The sequence below is a fragment of the Silurus meridionalis genome, chromosome 1, assembly GCF_014805685.1.
Source record: "Silurus meridionalis isolate SWU-2019-XX chromosome 1, ASM1480568v1, whole genome shotgun sequence".
Lineage (NCBI taxonomy): Eukaryota > Metazoa > Chordata > Actinopteri > Siluriformes > Siluridae > Silurus > Silurus meridionalis.
Genome location: NC_060884.1, coordinates 35,828,493 through 35,845,992, shown reverse-complemented (window position 1 = coordinate 35,845,992; position 17,500 = coordinate 35,828,493). Strand labels below are relative to the sequence as shown.

Sequence of the window (17,500 nt, the reverse complement as noted above, 5' to 3'; positions counted from 1 at the left end):
TCGAGTCTTTCACTCGCACCAGCACGATGAAGTAAAGGTAGTGCCAGAGGTTGTGTTCCTCTTTAATGTGCTCCTCAAATGTCACCGTCTTGTTGTCAAACTTATCTCTTTCCAACCCTACACACACACACACACACAGAGAAATATAAAATACACATGTAGTAATAAAGATACAGAATAAAAAATCTGTAGTGTGTGAATGTGTGTGTGTGTGAGAGCAAGTGTGCGTGTGAGTTATATATGTGTATGGTCTCACCACATATAAAACAGGTGGTCTTTAGCACTTCTTCTTTTCTTTGTTTTTCACTCCTGAGGTCAGCAAATGTGTCGATGATGACACCAAAGATCAAATTCAACACGATGATGATAACGAGGAAGAAGAACAACAGGTCATAAATCACTCTCGCAGCAAACAGAGGCTCCTGAAACACACACATCATCACCATCATCAGCAGTGGATATGCGGTTTGTGTGTGTGTGTGTGTGTGTGTGTGTGTGTGTGTGTGTGTGTGTGTGTGTGTGAGAGAGATACCTCTTTAGAAGGTTTGCGCAGGACGTCTCCAACTCCTCCTCCACTCCTCAGGCCGTGACTCAGAACAGTGATCATACACATCCACAAAGAATCACACGCTCTCTCAACTTCTTCTACACACACACACACACACACACACACACACACAGAGCTGCAATGTTGTGCAAATATTCAAAACAGATAATCAGGTGTTTAATGTAACAATGAAGTAAAAGCTGGAAATTCAGCTTAAAATGTTCAAGGGAACTAAAAGCTCTGAGTTTTGAATATTAACACGTATGAATATGTAGCATTAAATGAAGCGAGTCCTCCTGGGTATAGTTACATACACCAACCCTGTCTAAATGGCAGAGGAGGTGGAGTCACAGCTATTTATAATAATAATCTAAACGTCACACAAAAACCTGAACACACGTAAAACATTTGAAGTTCTTTACACCAACATAAAATATTCAGTGTCCGAAAGCAGGTCCAGTCAGTTAATTCCACTAATTATTATTTATAGACCCCCAGGGGCCCGACTCTGATTTTCTAATAGAATTTGCAGATTTCATCATTAATTTAGCTACTTCTTTACACAAAGCATTAATTGTTGGTGACTTTAATATTCATTTTGATAATCAGGAAGACTCCTTAAGAGCAGCAGTTGTGTCCATTCTAGATTCAGTAGAATTAATCAGAATGTTATAGGACCCACTCGTAGTGGAGACACACTCTCGATTTGTTGTTAACATTTGGATTAAAAATAAAAAATTTAGTCATAATTCCACAGTCTGAAGCTATTTCAGACCATTATCTCATCTCTTTTAAAATCGGCCTCAGTCACTGCATTTCTACTTCACCACGTTACCGTGTTAAGCGTACTTTCACGTCAGCTACAGCAGAGAGTTTTATCAATAATAATTAGATCTCCGTCTGACTCCGCAGAGCTCAACTGGGCCACTGAACACCTAGAATCAACATTACGTTACACTCTAGATGATGTAGCTCCCCTTAATACCAAAATGATCAGGGAGAAAAATTAGCACAGTGGTATAATGATCATACACACACCTTGAAACAGACCACTTGAAAATTTGAACGTAAATGGCATCAAACAAAATGAACAGTATTTCAAATAGCATGGAAGGAGAGCCTCCTGAGTTCTAGAAAATCTCTTAGTGCTGCTGATCAGCATATTTCTCCTCCCTTATAGAAAATAACAAGCAGAATCCTAGATTTTTATTCTGTACTGCAGCAAAATGAACAGGAAATAAAAGCACTGCACTAACATGCACACCATCAATAGGTAGTAATGATTTCATCAACTTTTTAATAATAAAGTTGAAAACATCAGGCAAGAAATCCAGAGGATTAAAATAAATCCAAACTATAATGCAAGTAATCCTGTAGACAGCAGTGTCATTATAACAGACAATCAATTACAAAGCTTCACTCCTATTCATGAGTGACTTAATTTCATTAATTTCCTCATCAAAATCATCAACCTGCATTCTCGATCCCTCGCCTACAAGTTTCCTCAAACAGATCATTCCAGAGGGAATTGAACCTGTTTTAAAAATAATAAACTCTTCCATTAGCACTAGTTATGTACCAAAATCCTTCAATCTGCAGTATCAACCCCCTTATTAAGAAACCTGACCTTCACCCTGTCAGCTGTCCAACTACAGTCAAATATCAAACCTCCCCTTTATCTCCAAGATTCTAGAAAAGGTTGTAGCACAGCAGTTCTGCTCACATCTACTTATAAATAACATTTATGAAATGTATCAGTCAGGATTTCGGCCTCATCATAGCACAGAGACGGCGCTAGTTAAGGTGGTAAATGATTGTTATTGGCCTCTGATCAGGGTTTTGTCTCTTTACTTGTTTTGCTCGACCTCAGTGAAGCTTTTCACACCATTGATCACACTATACTAATTGCTAGACTTGAGAACGTTGTTGGAATAAAGGGAACAGCTCTCTCTTGGCTCAGGTTCTCCAAACTCTCTGAGGTAAAGTTTGGTGTTCCTCAAGGATCTGTCTTAGGCCCTCTGCTTTTCTCTTTATACACTGGCGATCAAAATTAGAGAACAATTTATAAACAATTGAACAATTCTGAAATAATGTGATCTTCACTGCTCAACAGTTGAAGGAGTTTTTGTCCTGTCTATACCATGCTACCAGAACACCTTTTCCACAAAATAACTAAGGCATTTTCCAATAAAAACATTATTTTCCAGAAAACACACTGATCAAAATAAGAGAACACTTTCAGATACCTCCCAGTTATTGGTGTTAATCTGCACCTGGTGCTAATTTCCTTCATTATCTGTCAACCCCTATTTAACTGGCAGCCTAACTTCCAGTTTCACTGACTATGCAAGATGGTGGGCCGTTCTAAAGGGACTGAAAGCCTCCGGCAGCAGGTTGTCCAGATGAAGGCCAAAGGATGACCCTATCAGCCATAGCAAGACAAGTTGGTCGTTCCAAATCTGTGATTGCAATATTAAATATTTACAACATCACAAATCAATCAAGTCCGCCAAGAAGGCTGGTCGTCAACGGAAGACAAATACAAGAGTACAGGATACTGCGGAGGATCTCAATGGGCAATTGTTTCCACACTGCAGCTGGAATTGCTCACCAGTTCAGTGCTGAACAGGGTAAGGATCTGTCTTGTCATACAGTGTCTCGACGTTTAAGAGCATTTGGACTGAAAGCCCACTCTGCAGTGACCAAACCTCTCATTAGCAGAAAGAATCAAAAGGCTAGACTAAGCTTTGCTGAGGAGCATGTTGTGTGGACAGAGGAGAACTGGTCCAAAGTTCACTTCAGTGATGAAAGCAAGTTTAATTTATCTGGGTCTGATGGGAAACATTATGTTCGGTGACAAACTGGAGAAAGACTGAACCCAAAGTGTGTAAAGAACTCAGTGAAAAGTGGAGGAGGAAGTGTAATGGTTTGGGGCATGTTTTCTGCAGCAGGAGTTTGGCCTCTTATACAGCGACATGGCAGAGTGAATGCAAATGTTTAACAGAACCTTCTTCAACAACATGTGGTTCCTTCCCTGCGTTTATCACCCAATCAGCCCACAGTGTTCATGCAGGACAACGCTCCATGTCACACAGCAAAACGGGTAAAGCAGTTCCTTGAAACTGAAAACATTGAAATAATGACAAGGCCTGCCCAGAGTCCTGATATCAACCCAATAGAAAACCTCTGGAAAATTCTTGGTGACAAAGTTATGGGCAAGAAACCCACTACAGTCACCAAACTGTGGAGGAGACTGGAAGAAGAGTGGACCAAAATCACACCAGAGCAGTGTGAGAGACTAATGCTGTCCTGTGGCCGCAGATGTGCTGAAGTCATTCAGAGCAGAGGCCTGGACACTTCCTACTAATTGCTGAGTGTTGTAACCTTCAGAACATTTTGTTGTAATCTTTTTCCATGCTACAGTCATTGTTGTTCTCTAATTTTGATCAGTGTGTTTTCTGCAAAATAATGGAAAACTCCTTAAGTTTAGTTCTTCAAATAATGAAGACTCCAGCAGGGGGCAGATGTTTCTCTTATAAACCCCACAGTTATGGAACAACCTTCCAATCAGTGTTCGGGACTCAGACACAGTCTCAGTGTTCAAGTCGAGGTTAAAAACACATTTATTTAGTCAAGCCTTTGATCAGTAGATTTTTTTCTTAGGTAAAGGCTCAGATCTGGAGGGATCATGGATATGGAGTGTTTGGTGAACTGGGATATTTGGATGTTGTCGTCCCCTCACATTCACCCGTTCACTCAGGTTTGTTGATGGTGGTGTGGTGGGTCGTCTCTTATCCCAGAGATCCATCATGTCTGTATTACCTTCTGCTTCTCCCTTTTAGTTATGCTGCCATAGCGAGTCTTGCCGGAGTACAAACTGCACAGTGACATTAACTTTCATACAACAATAAAGACACTTAATAATCCATATCCTTCTCTTCCTGTCACCCTCTTCTCTCTCTCTCTCTCGGTCGAGTTAAACATGCTCCTGAGGCTCCAGTGACCACTGTTCCTGCCCCACTCCCCTCCGTGGATCTTCCCACTTCGTCCAGGCCTGCCTCTGGATAGTGTTCTCGTCGACTGTAGGCCACTCTGTGCAGCTTGGGATGGTTTCTCATCAACGCCTTGGGTGGTTCCATGAAATTCCGGAGTAAGAACGGGCGCTCTGAGGATGGATTGGACAGTAGTTAATGTCAACAGTCTCCTACACTGACTCAGGAATACAGTTCGCTTCTGATCATCATCACTGAACCCCGCAACATTGTATATCTGCTACAAATGGACATTCAGTGCAACCCAGATGAGGATGAGGTTCCCTCTTGAATCTGGTTCCTCTCAAGGTTTCTTCCTTATGCCATCTTGGGGAGTTTTTCCTTGCCACAGTCGCCACCGGCTTGCTCATCAGGGACAAACTTATTTATAAAGAACATCTTCACTTTTAATCACCACATTATCTGTGTAAAGCTGCTCTGGGACAATGTTCATTGTTAAAAGCGCAATACAAATAAAAATTAATTAATTTGAATGGAATCATTAATAAACAAGCTTCAGTTAGTTCAGAATGCAGCAGTCAGAGTTCTCACAAGGTCGAGAAAATATCACCATATAACCCCATATTCTCCCTACACTGGCTTCCTGTTAAGATTCAAATCCAATACAAACTACTGCTACTTACCTACAAAATCACACTCCCTGAGATTTCAAAACTCTGGACTCCTAGTAGTTCCTAGAATAGCAAAGTCCACTAAAGGTTGTAGAACATTCTCACATTTAGCTCCTAAACTTTGGAATAGTCTTCCTGACAGTGTTCTCTCCCAGTTTAAGTGTAGATTAAAGACGTATCTTTTTAGCAAAGCCTACACATAACACACATCACATATCATAACCTTGTGCTCCAGAACATCTGATCACATGCACATTATCAACTTGTGCTGCTAATATCATGAACAGCAGCTCCACTGCTTCTCTTTCTCTCCACATCCTGAGGTTGCCCCAGCTCCAGTCACGTCCCACCTCATGAAGATTGTGGACCTTTAAAGAAGTAGATGCCCACAAACATCCAGAACTATCTAGAGACGTACCAGTGCCATTTGGATCCCACTTCATGTGGAGTTTGGACACTGGACCTCTGAGTGTTTAAAGGTTTTGGCATGGAGAAGCTGGTGTTGAATCTGTGATGATCTCAGATGTTGAGCTATTTTATCAGTTGCTCAGTAGATCCTGGTTCCATTATCTCAAAAGACTGTATAAGACTGTAGAAAGATCATCACTCATAATCACACACTCCAGTGCTCATGTTAGTTCTCACTCTCCAGTGTTCTGTAGTGTTTAAAGACTATAATCACACTCTTGATGTCACCCAAATGAGGATTAGGTTTCCCTTTTGAGTCTGGTTCCTCTCAAGGTTTCTTAGAGCATACTAAGACTCTTAATCGGTCCCAGAAACCTGGTGTGGAGAACAGCAGCCAGTCCAATTCAATTCATTTTTATTTGTATTGCGCTTTTAACAATGAACATTGTCTCAGAGCAGCTTTACACAGATGATGTGGTGATTAAAATATGTTCTTTGTAAGTAAGTTTGTCCCTGATGAGCAACTGTGGCAAGGAAAAACTCCCCGAGATGGCATTAGGAAGAAACCTTGAGAGGAACCAGGCTCAAGAGGGAACCCATCCTCATCTGGGTTGCACTGAATGTCCATTTGAAGCACATATACAATGTTACGGGGTACAGTGTTGATGATCAGAAGCGAACTGTAGTCCTGAGTCAGTGTAGGAGACTGTTGACATTAACTACAGTCCAATCCATCCTCAAAGCACCCGTTCTTACTCCGGAATTTCATAAACCACCCAAGGTGTTGATGAGAAACCGTCCCAAGCTGCACAGAGTGGCCTACAGTCAAAGAGAACACTATCCAGAGGCAGACCTGGACGAAGTGGGAAGATCAACGGAGGGGAGAGGGACAGGAACAGTGGTCACTGGAGCCTCAGGAGCAAGTTTAACTCGAGTGAGAGAGAGAGAGAGAGAGAGAGAGAGAGAGAGAGAGAGAAGAGGGTGACAGGAAGAGAAGAATATGGATTATTAAGTCTTCTTATTGTTGTATGAAAGTTAATGTCACTGTGCAGTTTGTACTCCGGCAAGACTCGCTATGGCAGCATAACTAAAAGGGAAAAGCAGAAGGAAACACAGACACGAGGGATTTCTGGGATAAGAGACGACCCACCACACCACCATCAACAAACCTGAGTGAACGTGTGAGAGTGAGGAGACGACAGCATCCAAATATCCCAGTTCACCAAACACTCCATATCCATGATCCCTCCAGATCTAAACATTTACCTAAGAAAAAAATCTACTGATAAAAGGCTTGACTAAATAAATACGTTTTCAACCTCGACTTGAACACTGAGACTGTGTCTGAGTCCCGAACACTGGTTGGAAGGCTGTTCCATAACTGTGGGGTTTATAAGAGAAAGATCTGCCCCCTGCTGGAGTCTTCATTATTTGAGGAACCAACAAATAGCCTGCACCTTTTGATCTAAGTAGGCGTGGAGGATCATACTGGTACAGAAGTTTACTCAGATACTGCGGTGTGAGAGCGTTAAGTGCTTTATACGTCAGTAGTAGTATTTTATAATCAGTGTGAGATGGAATTGGGAGCAGTGTAGATGATTAAAACAGGGGTGATGTGATCGTATTTCCTAGATCTAGTGAGGACTCTTGCTGCTGCATTCTGAACTAACTGAAGTTTATTTCTGCACTTACTCCAACACCCAGACAGTAAAGCGTTACAGTAGTCTCATCTAAAAGTAACAAAAGCATCTACTAGTTTTTCTGCATCCTGTAAGGACTCATATTTCTAGCAATATTTTAGCAATATTTCTAAGGTGAAAGAAGGAGATCCTGGTGATATTATTCATGTGAGACTCAAAGGAAAGACTCGAGTCAATAATCACACCAAGGTCTTTGACAGCCGTACATGCTGAACAGAAACACCATCCAGAGATGCTACGTAATCGGAAAGTTTGCTTCTAGCTGCATGTGGCTCTAGTAAAAGTACTTCCGTCTTATCTGAGTTGAGCAGAAGAAAGTTATCAAGCAAGTTGCTTTCGGTCTCCTCTGATTCAAAAGGGGAAACAAAAAACAAAAAACAGAAAAAAAAGCCAGAGTTTTGATCTCCTCAAAGATTGTCACACTCCAGGAGCTGGTGAACATCGCAGGGGCAGACCTGTCACGAGAAGAAGACCTTGCAGCACGTATAGGCCTCTGGGCTTGCACATCGCCATTCAGCTCCTACATTGCTGGAGGTCTACGCTAACAGCAGAGGAGCGTGTTCAGCTGAAGGACTACAAAATTAGCAATAGTGGTCCTGCAGAGAAGAAATCCTTTCCCCAGCTGGACATCGCTCCTGACCTCGACGGGTGTGGCGGTCCCCTTCTGGAGTGCAGGGGTGAAGGGGAGATGAACTTGGACAGTGACGGGGAAGCTGCTCTACAGGGCCTGTGTTAAGGGTTTAAATAAGAATAAACTGAGTGGGACGGTGGACCCCAGTGGAGAAATGTTCTTGGTTTTAATGATGATATTAAACCAGAGAGGAGACACTGTACAAACCACTGTTAACCAAAAACACTGCCAAGCTCCAGTGGAGGATTTTACACTGCATCATCTCTGTGAACGTTTTTCACACTTTGACTCACTGCTCCAGGTTACAGTCACTGTTTGTGCTTTTAAAACTTATTTTAAGTTCTTTGAATGTGAATTTTACTTTTCAGTGTTTTATTCTTGGTTTTAAGTATGTCAGGAGAAACAGGTTTATGTGCCAACTGATAATGGTTTTATTTTTGGGCAGTGAAAATGGCCACATACCTGAGCAGAAAAAACAAAGTGAAACAAAATGCTGACTGTGATGCAATCAGAATCAGAAGAGTGTGGGGGACGTGAAGATGTTTGAGGCTGTGTGGTGTTGTAAAAAAACTCTGTGTTCTTTGAGAGAAGAAGAGTTATATTTTGCACCAGAATTAAACTTCATGATCACACGCCCCTCCCCCAAACTTTAACTGTCATTACCTGATTTTATTTATGTTTATTTATGATATATTTTTTAATTAACTTATTTATCTATTTATTTAATTGACAAATTTGTCACCATGGCTGCTCATCAGGGATGAATGCACACCATTTACCTTAACTCTTAAAAATCTGTAAAGCTGCCTTGAGACAATGTCTGTTGTAAAAAGCGCAATAGAAATAAACTTGACTTGAACTTGACAAATCAAAACGAAAACTGTCTGGCATTAAACATGACTAATGTTAAATAAAGGATTGTAAAAGTCAAAAGTTTCTCTCTCTCCCTTTGACCCCCACACCTCTGGATGGAGATGTCTTTAGTTAGAGACACTCTGTACAGCTGGAGATTGTCCCACATGAACAGCCTTAGACTTAGACTTCGATATATATTATGAATCCTGTGAGGGAAATTATTGCATTACACCACCAGCAGGTGGAAAAAAAAAATTTTTTAAATTAAATAGAATCTTTTAATTAAATAATTGTAACTTAAATAAATACAATGCAGATAATGTCACGTAAAAAAAACAGAGAGAAAACTGGCAATTAAAAAAGAAAGAAAAGAAAAAAGAATGAAAATGTGTTACAGAGAGGTGAGTCTTTGTACAGTGCAATGGCATGCAGTAGGAACGATTTGCTGAGTCGTTCTTTGTGACAGTGAATCTGAATCAGTCTGTTGGAGAATGAACTCTGCTGCCTCTGTATGGGATCATGTAGTGGGTGTGATGGAGATTTCATGATTGACAGGAGTTTGTTCAGTGACCTGTCCTCCCTCACCGTCTCCAATCTGTCCAGTTTGTTTCTGATCCTGTATTCAGGCTTGTGGATGGTTTGGATATTGATCTTGCCTGCATTCCTGGCACTGATGCTGCTCCCCCAGTAGACCACAGCATTATAAAGAACACTTACCACAACAGTCTGATAAAAGATTTCCAGCATCCTGCTGAGTTTCCTCAGGAAATAAAGTCTCTTCAACCTCTTCTTATACACAGCATCAATGTTGGTCCTCCAGTCCAATCTGCTGTTTAAGTCAACACCCAGGTACTTGTAGTTGTCCACAACCACAACCTCCTCACCCATGATGGTAACGGGTTTATACATAGTTTTACCCTTTTTAAAGTCAACTATCATCTCCTTGGTTTTCATGATGTTCAGGAGAAGATGGTTCCTGATTCACTGCTCCACAAAGCTGTCCAGAAGTGCTCTGTACTCCGACTCCTAATACACCCCACACTGCAGAGCCATCAGAGAACTTCTGCCTTTGCTGAATAAAGTTTATGTTTGCCGTTACTCCGGCTTCCGCCTCCGTACCTCGCATAACAGAATAACGGACCCCTGAAATAGGAATATCGGAAAAAAAGAAAAAAAAAAAGGAAAAGGACATGATCGGGTTAACGCCGTGGTCCCGGCGCGAGCCGTGTCTCGGAGGTCGGGTTCGTTCAGCCGCGGTCAAGCGGCAGCCAGGCTCCGCCCCCGGGAAAACCCGGAAGCTCGCAGCCGCTTCTCGGGCACGCTCGGCAGCGCCACGCCCCCTTCATGACGTCACAGGACTCCCGGTTCGCTTCTCCGGCAACAGAGCCGAATGGGGGGATTTTTTAAGGAGCGTGGATCGATATGTGGAGTTAAACCCAGCCGGTTATCCCACCGAAGAGGCGAAAATCGCCCTCCACATGTCTCTTCTACCCGAGGAATCTCTCTCCTTGGCAGAGAGCTGTGGAGCACGATGGCGGGCGAGTTCAGCTCCTGCACCCAGTTCCTCCAGCTTCTCACCAGGGAACTCGGGATAACCACAGCTGATCTTCATCTTCTCTCCCCCGCTGCTGAGAACGCCGTTCCTCATCAGAGCTTCCAGGAGGTTACCACGCTGCTTCAGGCCCTCCAGGTCAGCTCTGCTCCGCCGAAGGTCCTCCAAGGGATCTCCGCCGTGCTCCAGGAGATCCAGGCTGGCTCTGTTTCATTCCAGGACCTCCAGGAGCTCTCCGTTCTGCTCCAGAACCTTCCGGTGGGTCCAGCTCCGTTCCTGTGTCCCGAGGAGAGCTCCGTTCCGCCCAGGACCTCCATGAATGCTCGGCTCCGTCCCAAGACCTCCAGAGAGCCCAGCTCCGCTCCAGGTCTCCGAGAGAGCCCAGCTCCGCCCAGGTCTCCGAGAGAGCCCAGCTCCGCCCAGGTCGCCGAAGAGAGCCCAGCTCCGCTCCAGGTCGCCAAGAGAGCCCAGCTCCGCCCAGGTCTCGAAGAGAGCTCCGTTCCTCTCCAGGTCGCCAAGAGAGCTCCGTTCCGCCCAGGTCTCGAAGAGAGCTCCGTTCCGCCCAGGTCTCCGAAGAGCTCCGTTCCGCCCAGGTCTCAAGAGAGCTCCGTTCCGCTCCAGGTCTCCGAAGAGAGCTCCTCTCTGTCCCTGAGCGACCCCGTGAGCTCCTCTCTGTCCCTGAGCGACCCCGTGAGCTCCTCTCTGTCCCTGAGCGACCCCGTGAGCTCCTCTCTGTCCCTGAGCGACCCCGTGAGCTCCTCTCTGTCCCAGAGAGTCCCCGAGAGCTCGGTCCCGCTCCAGAGAGTCCCCGAGGGCTCGGTCCCGCTCCAGAGAGTCCCCGAGGGCTCGGTCCCGCTCCAGAGAGTCCCCGAGAGCTCAGCTTCGTCCCAGGGCCTCCTGGCGAGCTCCTCTCCGCTCCTAGGCTTCCAGGCGGCTCCCTTCCCGCACCTAGGCTTCCAGGAGAGCTCCTCTTTGCTCCAGGTCCCGGACGAGAACGCGGCTCCGCTCCCGGTTCCTGACGTAAGCTCCTCTGTGCTCCCAAGTCCCAAGGAGAGCTCGGTTCCAAGCCCATGCACCTCTTCAACCAAAGGGGTCCCGGAGCACACAACTCGTCTCAGAGGCTGCGAAAGGGACGTCGACCCGTCGCCCCCGGGCGTCACCAAAGGCTACGGCTCGCCCCCCAGTCTCCCAGACGGCGATGCCATATCTCAGAGCTCCGCTTCCACCAAGAGATCCCCAGAGCTCACATCTCAGTCCCTGGACTGCGAAGGGAAGTCGCTGCTGCCCCGGCTCCACCGGCGACGGTTCGCCCCACAGTCTCCCTGAGGGCGAGGCCATCTCTTGTTCCCCAGAGCTCTCAACTCCACTCCAAGACTGCGAAAGGGACGTCGAGCCGCTGCCCCGGACTACATCCGAAGGCGACAGCTCGCCCCACAGTCCCCCAAGAAGTGACGGCTCGCCCCACGAGCACTCAGTAGGCGAAACTACGTCACAGACCGTCTCTCTTCCCAAGGGATTCCCAGAGCTCTCACCTCAGTTCCGGGACTGCGAAAGGGATGTCGAACCGCTGCTCCTGGCTTCATCCGGCGGCGGCTCGCCCACAGCCTCTCACAAGGTGACGGCTCGCCTCGGGACCCTCTCACGGTGACATCCTGTCTCCAGGCTCCCTGGACGAAGACAGGTCACTCCTGAGCTCCAGGGAGGTTGACGTCGCACCGACGAATCCTGACGAGGTCACGACTCAACCGCTGTACTCGGTCAGGGACGTCGCTCCATCTCCGGGCTCCGTCCAGAAGGCCTTCCAGCTGGTAAGCCCCATCGAGAGCTATGCCCTGCTTCCAGTAGTCACCGAGGTTGTCTCTCCACCTCCGGTCTCCGCTGTTGGTATCCCTCCGCCTCCAGTCTCCACCGAGGGTGTCAGCCTGCTCCAGAGCTCCGTGGATGGGGCCTCTCCGCCGTCGGTCTCGCAGAGGCGTAGCTCCGCTCCTGGTCTCCGTGGGGTCATCTCTCCGCCTCCTGTCTCTGCTGAGGGCGTCGCTCTGCTCCAGGTCCCCGCCGTGGGCGTCACCCCCTTCCGGGTCTCCGCTGTGGCCGTCTCACAGCTCCAGGTCTCCGCCGAGGACCTACAGCCGCCTCCTGTCTCCGCTGAGGGCGTCGCTCCGCTCCAGGTCGCCAGGGGAATCGTCTCTCCGCCTCCTGTCCCCGCTGAGGGCGTCGTTCCGCTCCGGGTCTCCACAGGGGTCGTCTCTCCGCCTCCTGTCTCCGCTGAGGGCGTCGTTCCGCTCGGGTCTCCAGGGGTTCGTCGCGCCGCCTGCAGCCTTCGCTGGGGTGTCGCTCTGCTCCAGGTCTCCGTGGTGGATGTCTCTCCACCTCTGGCTTGCGCCATGGACTTCACCCCGTCCCTGGCCTCCGCATGGGGCTGTGTTCCGTCCGGCTCTCCGCGGGTGTGGTCGCCGCCTGGGGCCCTTCCTTGCTGTTCCTGGCTCAGTGACGGCTCCGGCCGGGTCCCCTTCGACCCTGGAGGACTGGAGGGGCCCTCCTCCGAGTGCCCGGGCCCACCGGGCTGGTGGCTGCGTGGGCGTCGGTGCCGCCTTTGGGGGTGGTGTCAGGAATCCACCTGCCACGCCTCCTTCAGAGGCTGCCTTTGCCGCTGCGCTCCCAAGCGTGCAGCGCAAATCACACAGCTGAAGCGCATTATGAACTCTCTCCCTGCCTCCATATAAACCACTCACTCACCCACACTCGGGGTCCGTTATTGTAGGTTCATGTGTGTGTTCGCGCTTCCGCTGCTTCCGCTGCCGCCGCTGCATACTCTCTCCTCCCGGACTCCGCGTACTTTCCACTGCCGCGTTTGGCTTTCCCAGCGCACCTCGGACTAGAGACGCTTCCCCGTCGCTTCACCCCGTGCCGCGCTTCCTTCTTCACGCACCGTGGATGTATTCTTTTGAACTGCCTTTTGCCGGATTATCCCGATTCTGCACGGGTATTTTGTGTTGGCTCTGCCTTTGCTGAATAAAGTTTATGTTTGCCGTTACTCCGGCTTCCGCCTCCGTACCTCGCATAACAGGTGTGCTGGTTTCAGAGGAGGATTGTGCTGGGGGGTTGTAAGCAGTGGCGCTCAGGAGTTACTGATGATGGTGATGTGGGTGTGTGAAGACTGGCCCTGTGTTGAACGGCCCAGGCGGAGGTCCTGTGCTGATTCTGTTAAAATGCAAGTTCAGCTTTTTGGCCCTGATCAAGCTCCTCCTGCTGATGGTCTTTATGTTGAAGCCGGTAAACTGCTTCATTCCCTTCCACACATCTCAATTGATGTTTTGCGGAAGTTTACTCTTCAGCTTTTATTGATACGAGTCCTTGCACTCCCTCAGCTTTTGCTGTATCCTTTTCGGCTCATTCCTGTCAGCAGACCTAAAAGCTCTATTCTTTTTGTTTAACAGTTCTTTCAAATTGCTGGTGATCCAAGACTTGTTGTTGGGATGACAGCATACCGAGGGAGGGATAATGGTGTCATGGCAGCAGTTAATATAGTCAGTAATACAGTATGCGATTTTGTTCTCTTCCCCATGTGGTTCACAGCACATTTCAATCCGTATGCACAAAGCAGTCCTGCAGGGTCTCACTGGCTCACTGTTTTCTCATGTGGGACAGTCAACAAACCGGTAGAAAGTTGGTAATGTAGAGTCCAGATTGACGAATAAAGTTACCAGTTATGGTCACAAATGCCTAGGCGTGTTCACACTGTAACCTAGCAACAGTGGCGTGTATGACGTCACACACTACTGTCAGGTCAGCTGTCGGCAGAATGTAAGCAGGAAGTTTTTCCTTCACCACAGTCGCCACCAGGTTCATCAGGGACAAACACACTTTTAAAGAACTTGGGGCATAATACTCACAGCTAAACGTTCAATATCTGGAGAGCAAAGACATTCCTTCACGGTAACATGTCTGGGATTACACTCATCTCTCATTCACATACACAGCAGTCTTACCACCCTTTTTCTTATCACTGAGCCAGGTATGGAGGCGCTATGATCCAGGAGGTCCGTATGCAACCACGTATCCGTAAAGCACATGAAGCTGCACTCTCAGTATTCCTTCTGTTCTGTTCTCTGTTCGTCCATCCTTTTACATAATCACTGGATGTGATATTACACAAGGACCGTACACAAAGCAGTGGAAGGACTATAGAAAAGTGTAAAACTTGTGTTGTAATCATACTGAGTGTGTAAAAACTGTGTTAAAAAAACTTAAAAGTTAAAGTTCTAAGTAAAAAAACTGAGCTCAAAATTGAGGAAAAGAAAAAAGAAAAGTAGGAACTGAGGATCTGCTGTAACAGGCTGCTGCTCTCACTACACCATGTTGTGAGTTTTTACCAGTCTAAAGATCCATGAAGTGACTAAGCAACTGAAGAACTTTGCAGATGGATTTGGACTGTAATTAACACTACAATGTGCTCAGGACCACAGTTTGCATGAACAGTTCTGCATGTAAGCGTCATCAATGAACACTTTATAACATCAACACTGATGGAACTGTGATGATGGACTTTCAGTGTTGAGGATGAGGTTCTCTTTAGAGTCTGGTTCCTCTCTAGGTTCCTTCCTTATGAAGTCTCAGGAAGTGTTTTTTTCAGTCACAACTGAATCACTCATTAGGGAGGAACTTATAAGCAACAAATTTATAGACAGTAAACTTCTACATTCCAATTTTACTCCTGGTTAATTGTGACTTTTTAAATTTTTAATTACTAAATGACCTGTAATGCGTTTTACCTTCTTCTGAATCCATCGATACACACATCCCATTCTCTAACACACATGAACCCTCGGGCAGGAAAGTGTTCACCTGATTCACCTCCTCCTCTACACACACACACACACACACACACACACACACACACACACACAGGATAAATCCTTCAGAATTTTCATTGTGCAGTATGAGGTGTGTATCTCAACTTAGTCATTTGGAATAAAATTGTTAGTGACTTTATCTAAACTTTGCTCCCTAAACAACCTTCATACCATTACTTAAGTCACTTTACACACTGTGTGTGTGTGTGTGTGTGTGTGTGTGTGTGTGTGTGTGTGTGTGTGTACCCAGAGAAGTGTTAGTGATACGGTCCACCTCCAGTATAAAGTCGTCTTTGAAGAAGATGTAGCCCACAATGGAGAAGAGATAAACCAGGATGAGACCCAGGACAGCAGTGAGGACGATGGAGCGACCATTTCTCGTCACACTTTTAATCACGTTCAGCAACGTTTCCTCTCTGTTCACCAGGTCAAACAACTACAACACACACACACAAACACACACACATTTTACACACACACACACACATCTGCATTTTAATGTTTCAGGGTTAAATATTTAGTTAAAATGTTTGAGGTTAGAAGGTCACCAGTAAGCTGTAGAAGAAGACGTGTCCAAAAAGACCCAGTGTACAGATAAGAAGATAAAGCAGGTGAAAGAGGAACTCTCTGTCCATCACCATTGCTCTGTAACCACGAGTAAACGTCCCTCTGTTTCCCACAAAGCTCAACAGGAACACAATCTTATTACACACCTGCAATACACAATACACTTTATCTACACAAAACACTTTATATACACAACACACATTATTAGTGTGTATTATATAGTGTGTTACAGAGTTTCAGTGTGTTAGTGTTACAGTGTTACAGTGAGTTTAGTTGTTACAGAGTGTCAGTGTGTTACAGTGTGTGTTACAGAGTGTCAGTGTGTTAGTGTTACAGTGAGTTTAGTTGTTACAGAGTGTCAGTGTGTTACAGTGTGTTTTACAGAGTGTCACTGTGTTAGTGTTAGTGTTACAGTGAGTTTAGTTGTTACAGAGTGTCAGTGTGTTACAGTGTGTTACAGAGTGTCAGTGTGTTAGTGTTACAGTGTTACAGTGAGTTTAGTTGTTACAGAGTGTCAGTGTGTTACAGTGTGTTTTACAGAGTGTCACTGTGTTAGTGTTACAGTGAGTTTAGTTGTTACAGAGTGTCAGTGTGTTACAGTGTGTGTTACAGAGTGTCAGTGTGTTAGTGTTACAGTGTTACAGTGAGTTTAGTTGTTACAGAGTGTCAGTGTGTTACAGTGTGTGTTACAGAGTGTCAGTGTGTTAGTGTTAGTGTTACAGTGAGTTTAGTTGTTACAGAGTGTCAGAGTGTGTTACAGTGTGTGTTACAGAGTGTCAGTGTGTTAGTGTTACAGTGAGTTTAGTTGTTACAGAGTGTCAGAGTGTGTTACAGTGTGTGTTACAGAGTGGCAGTGTGTTACAGTGTTTTAGTGTTACATAGTGTTAGAGTGTGTTATGGTCTTACAGAGTGTGTGTTATTGTGTTATAGTGTGTTATAGTATGTGTAACTGTGTTAGAGTGTGATACTGAGTGTGTTGTTGTGTTAAATGTGTGTTATTGTGTTACAGATTGTCAGAGTGTGTTACATTGTGTGTTATTTTGTTAGAGTGTTATATTGTGTTACAGAGTGTGTTATTGTGTTACAGAGTGCTAGAATGTGTGTCAGCCTGGGAATTATTTTACACACAGAGATCAGAAAGTTTGCATCCCAATCTGCTGCATTTTGTCCCAGCATGGATGTTAGTGACACTGCGGTCAGGTGTGGAAAGTGCAGTGAGGTGCTGGAGTTGTGTTTGTGTCTGTGTGTGTGTACATACGTTAAAGGCTCCCAGTAGGGAAAGCATGTGATGGAGACCTAATGAGAAGCCAAGGCGCAGGACAGAGGAGATAACGAGAACCCTCACTGCATTCGGACTGGGCCACAGTAAAACAAAGACCAATGAACCCAACACACACCCCCACAATAACAGAGACACTGAGGGCTCCAAGTGACCTGGAACACATGATGAATATGACGATGATGATGATGAATATGTTAATGATAATGATGATGAAGATGATGATAATGTTAATGATGATGATAATCATGATGATGAAGAAGGTGTGCTACAGTACTCACTATCGCTCACGCTTTCCAATGGGTAGAAAAACGCCACCAACACGTTAATCAGCACGGCCAGGTTAAATGACACGTTACTCCAGAACGACATGTTCCTACTGCACCAATACAACACGGGCTGAGCTAAAACACACACACACACACACACACACACACACACACAC

General features: G+C 45.9%; 1 protein-coding gene across 2 annotated transcripts in view; it reads right to left on the bottom strand.

Annotated features, from left to right (window-relative positions):
• LOC124387436 (inositol 1,4,5-trisphosphate receptor type 1-like) overlaps positions 1–17,500 on the bottom strand; it is a 21,871-nt gene that overhangs the window by 2,762 nt on the left and 1,609 nt on the right. For both annotated transcript variants that reach the window (XR_006926164.1, XM_046851801.1), the window contains exons 4-11: positions 17,337–17,459; positions 17,035–17,210; positions 15,758–15,922; positions 15,456–15,645; positions 15,129–15,218; positions 533–645; positions 257–422; positions 1–117 (exon numbers count right to left, since the gene is read on the bottom strand). The exon at positions 1–117 is cut by the window's left edge and continues 44 nt beyond it. Coding sequence is in view for 1 of the 2 variants with exons in the window: in XM_046851801.1 (XP_046707757.1) it covers positions 1–117; positions 257–422; positions 533–645; positions 15,129–15,218; positions 15,456–15,645; positions 15,758–15,922; positions 17,035–17,210; positions 17,337–17,459 (1,140 nt within the window). In the remaining variant the exon portion in view is untranslated. The remainder of the gene's footprint in view (positions 118–256; positions 423–532; positions 646–15,128; positions 15,219–15,455; positions 15,646–15,757; positions 15,923–17,034; positions 17,211–17,336; positions 17,460–17,500) is intronic.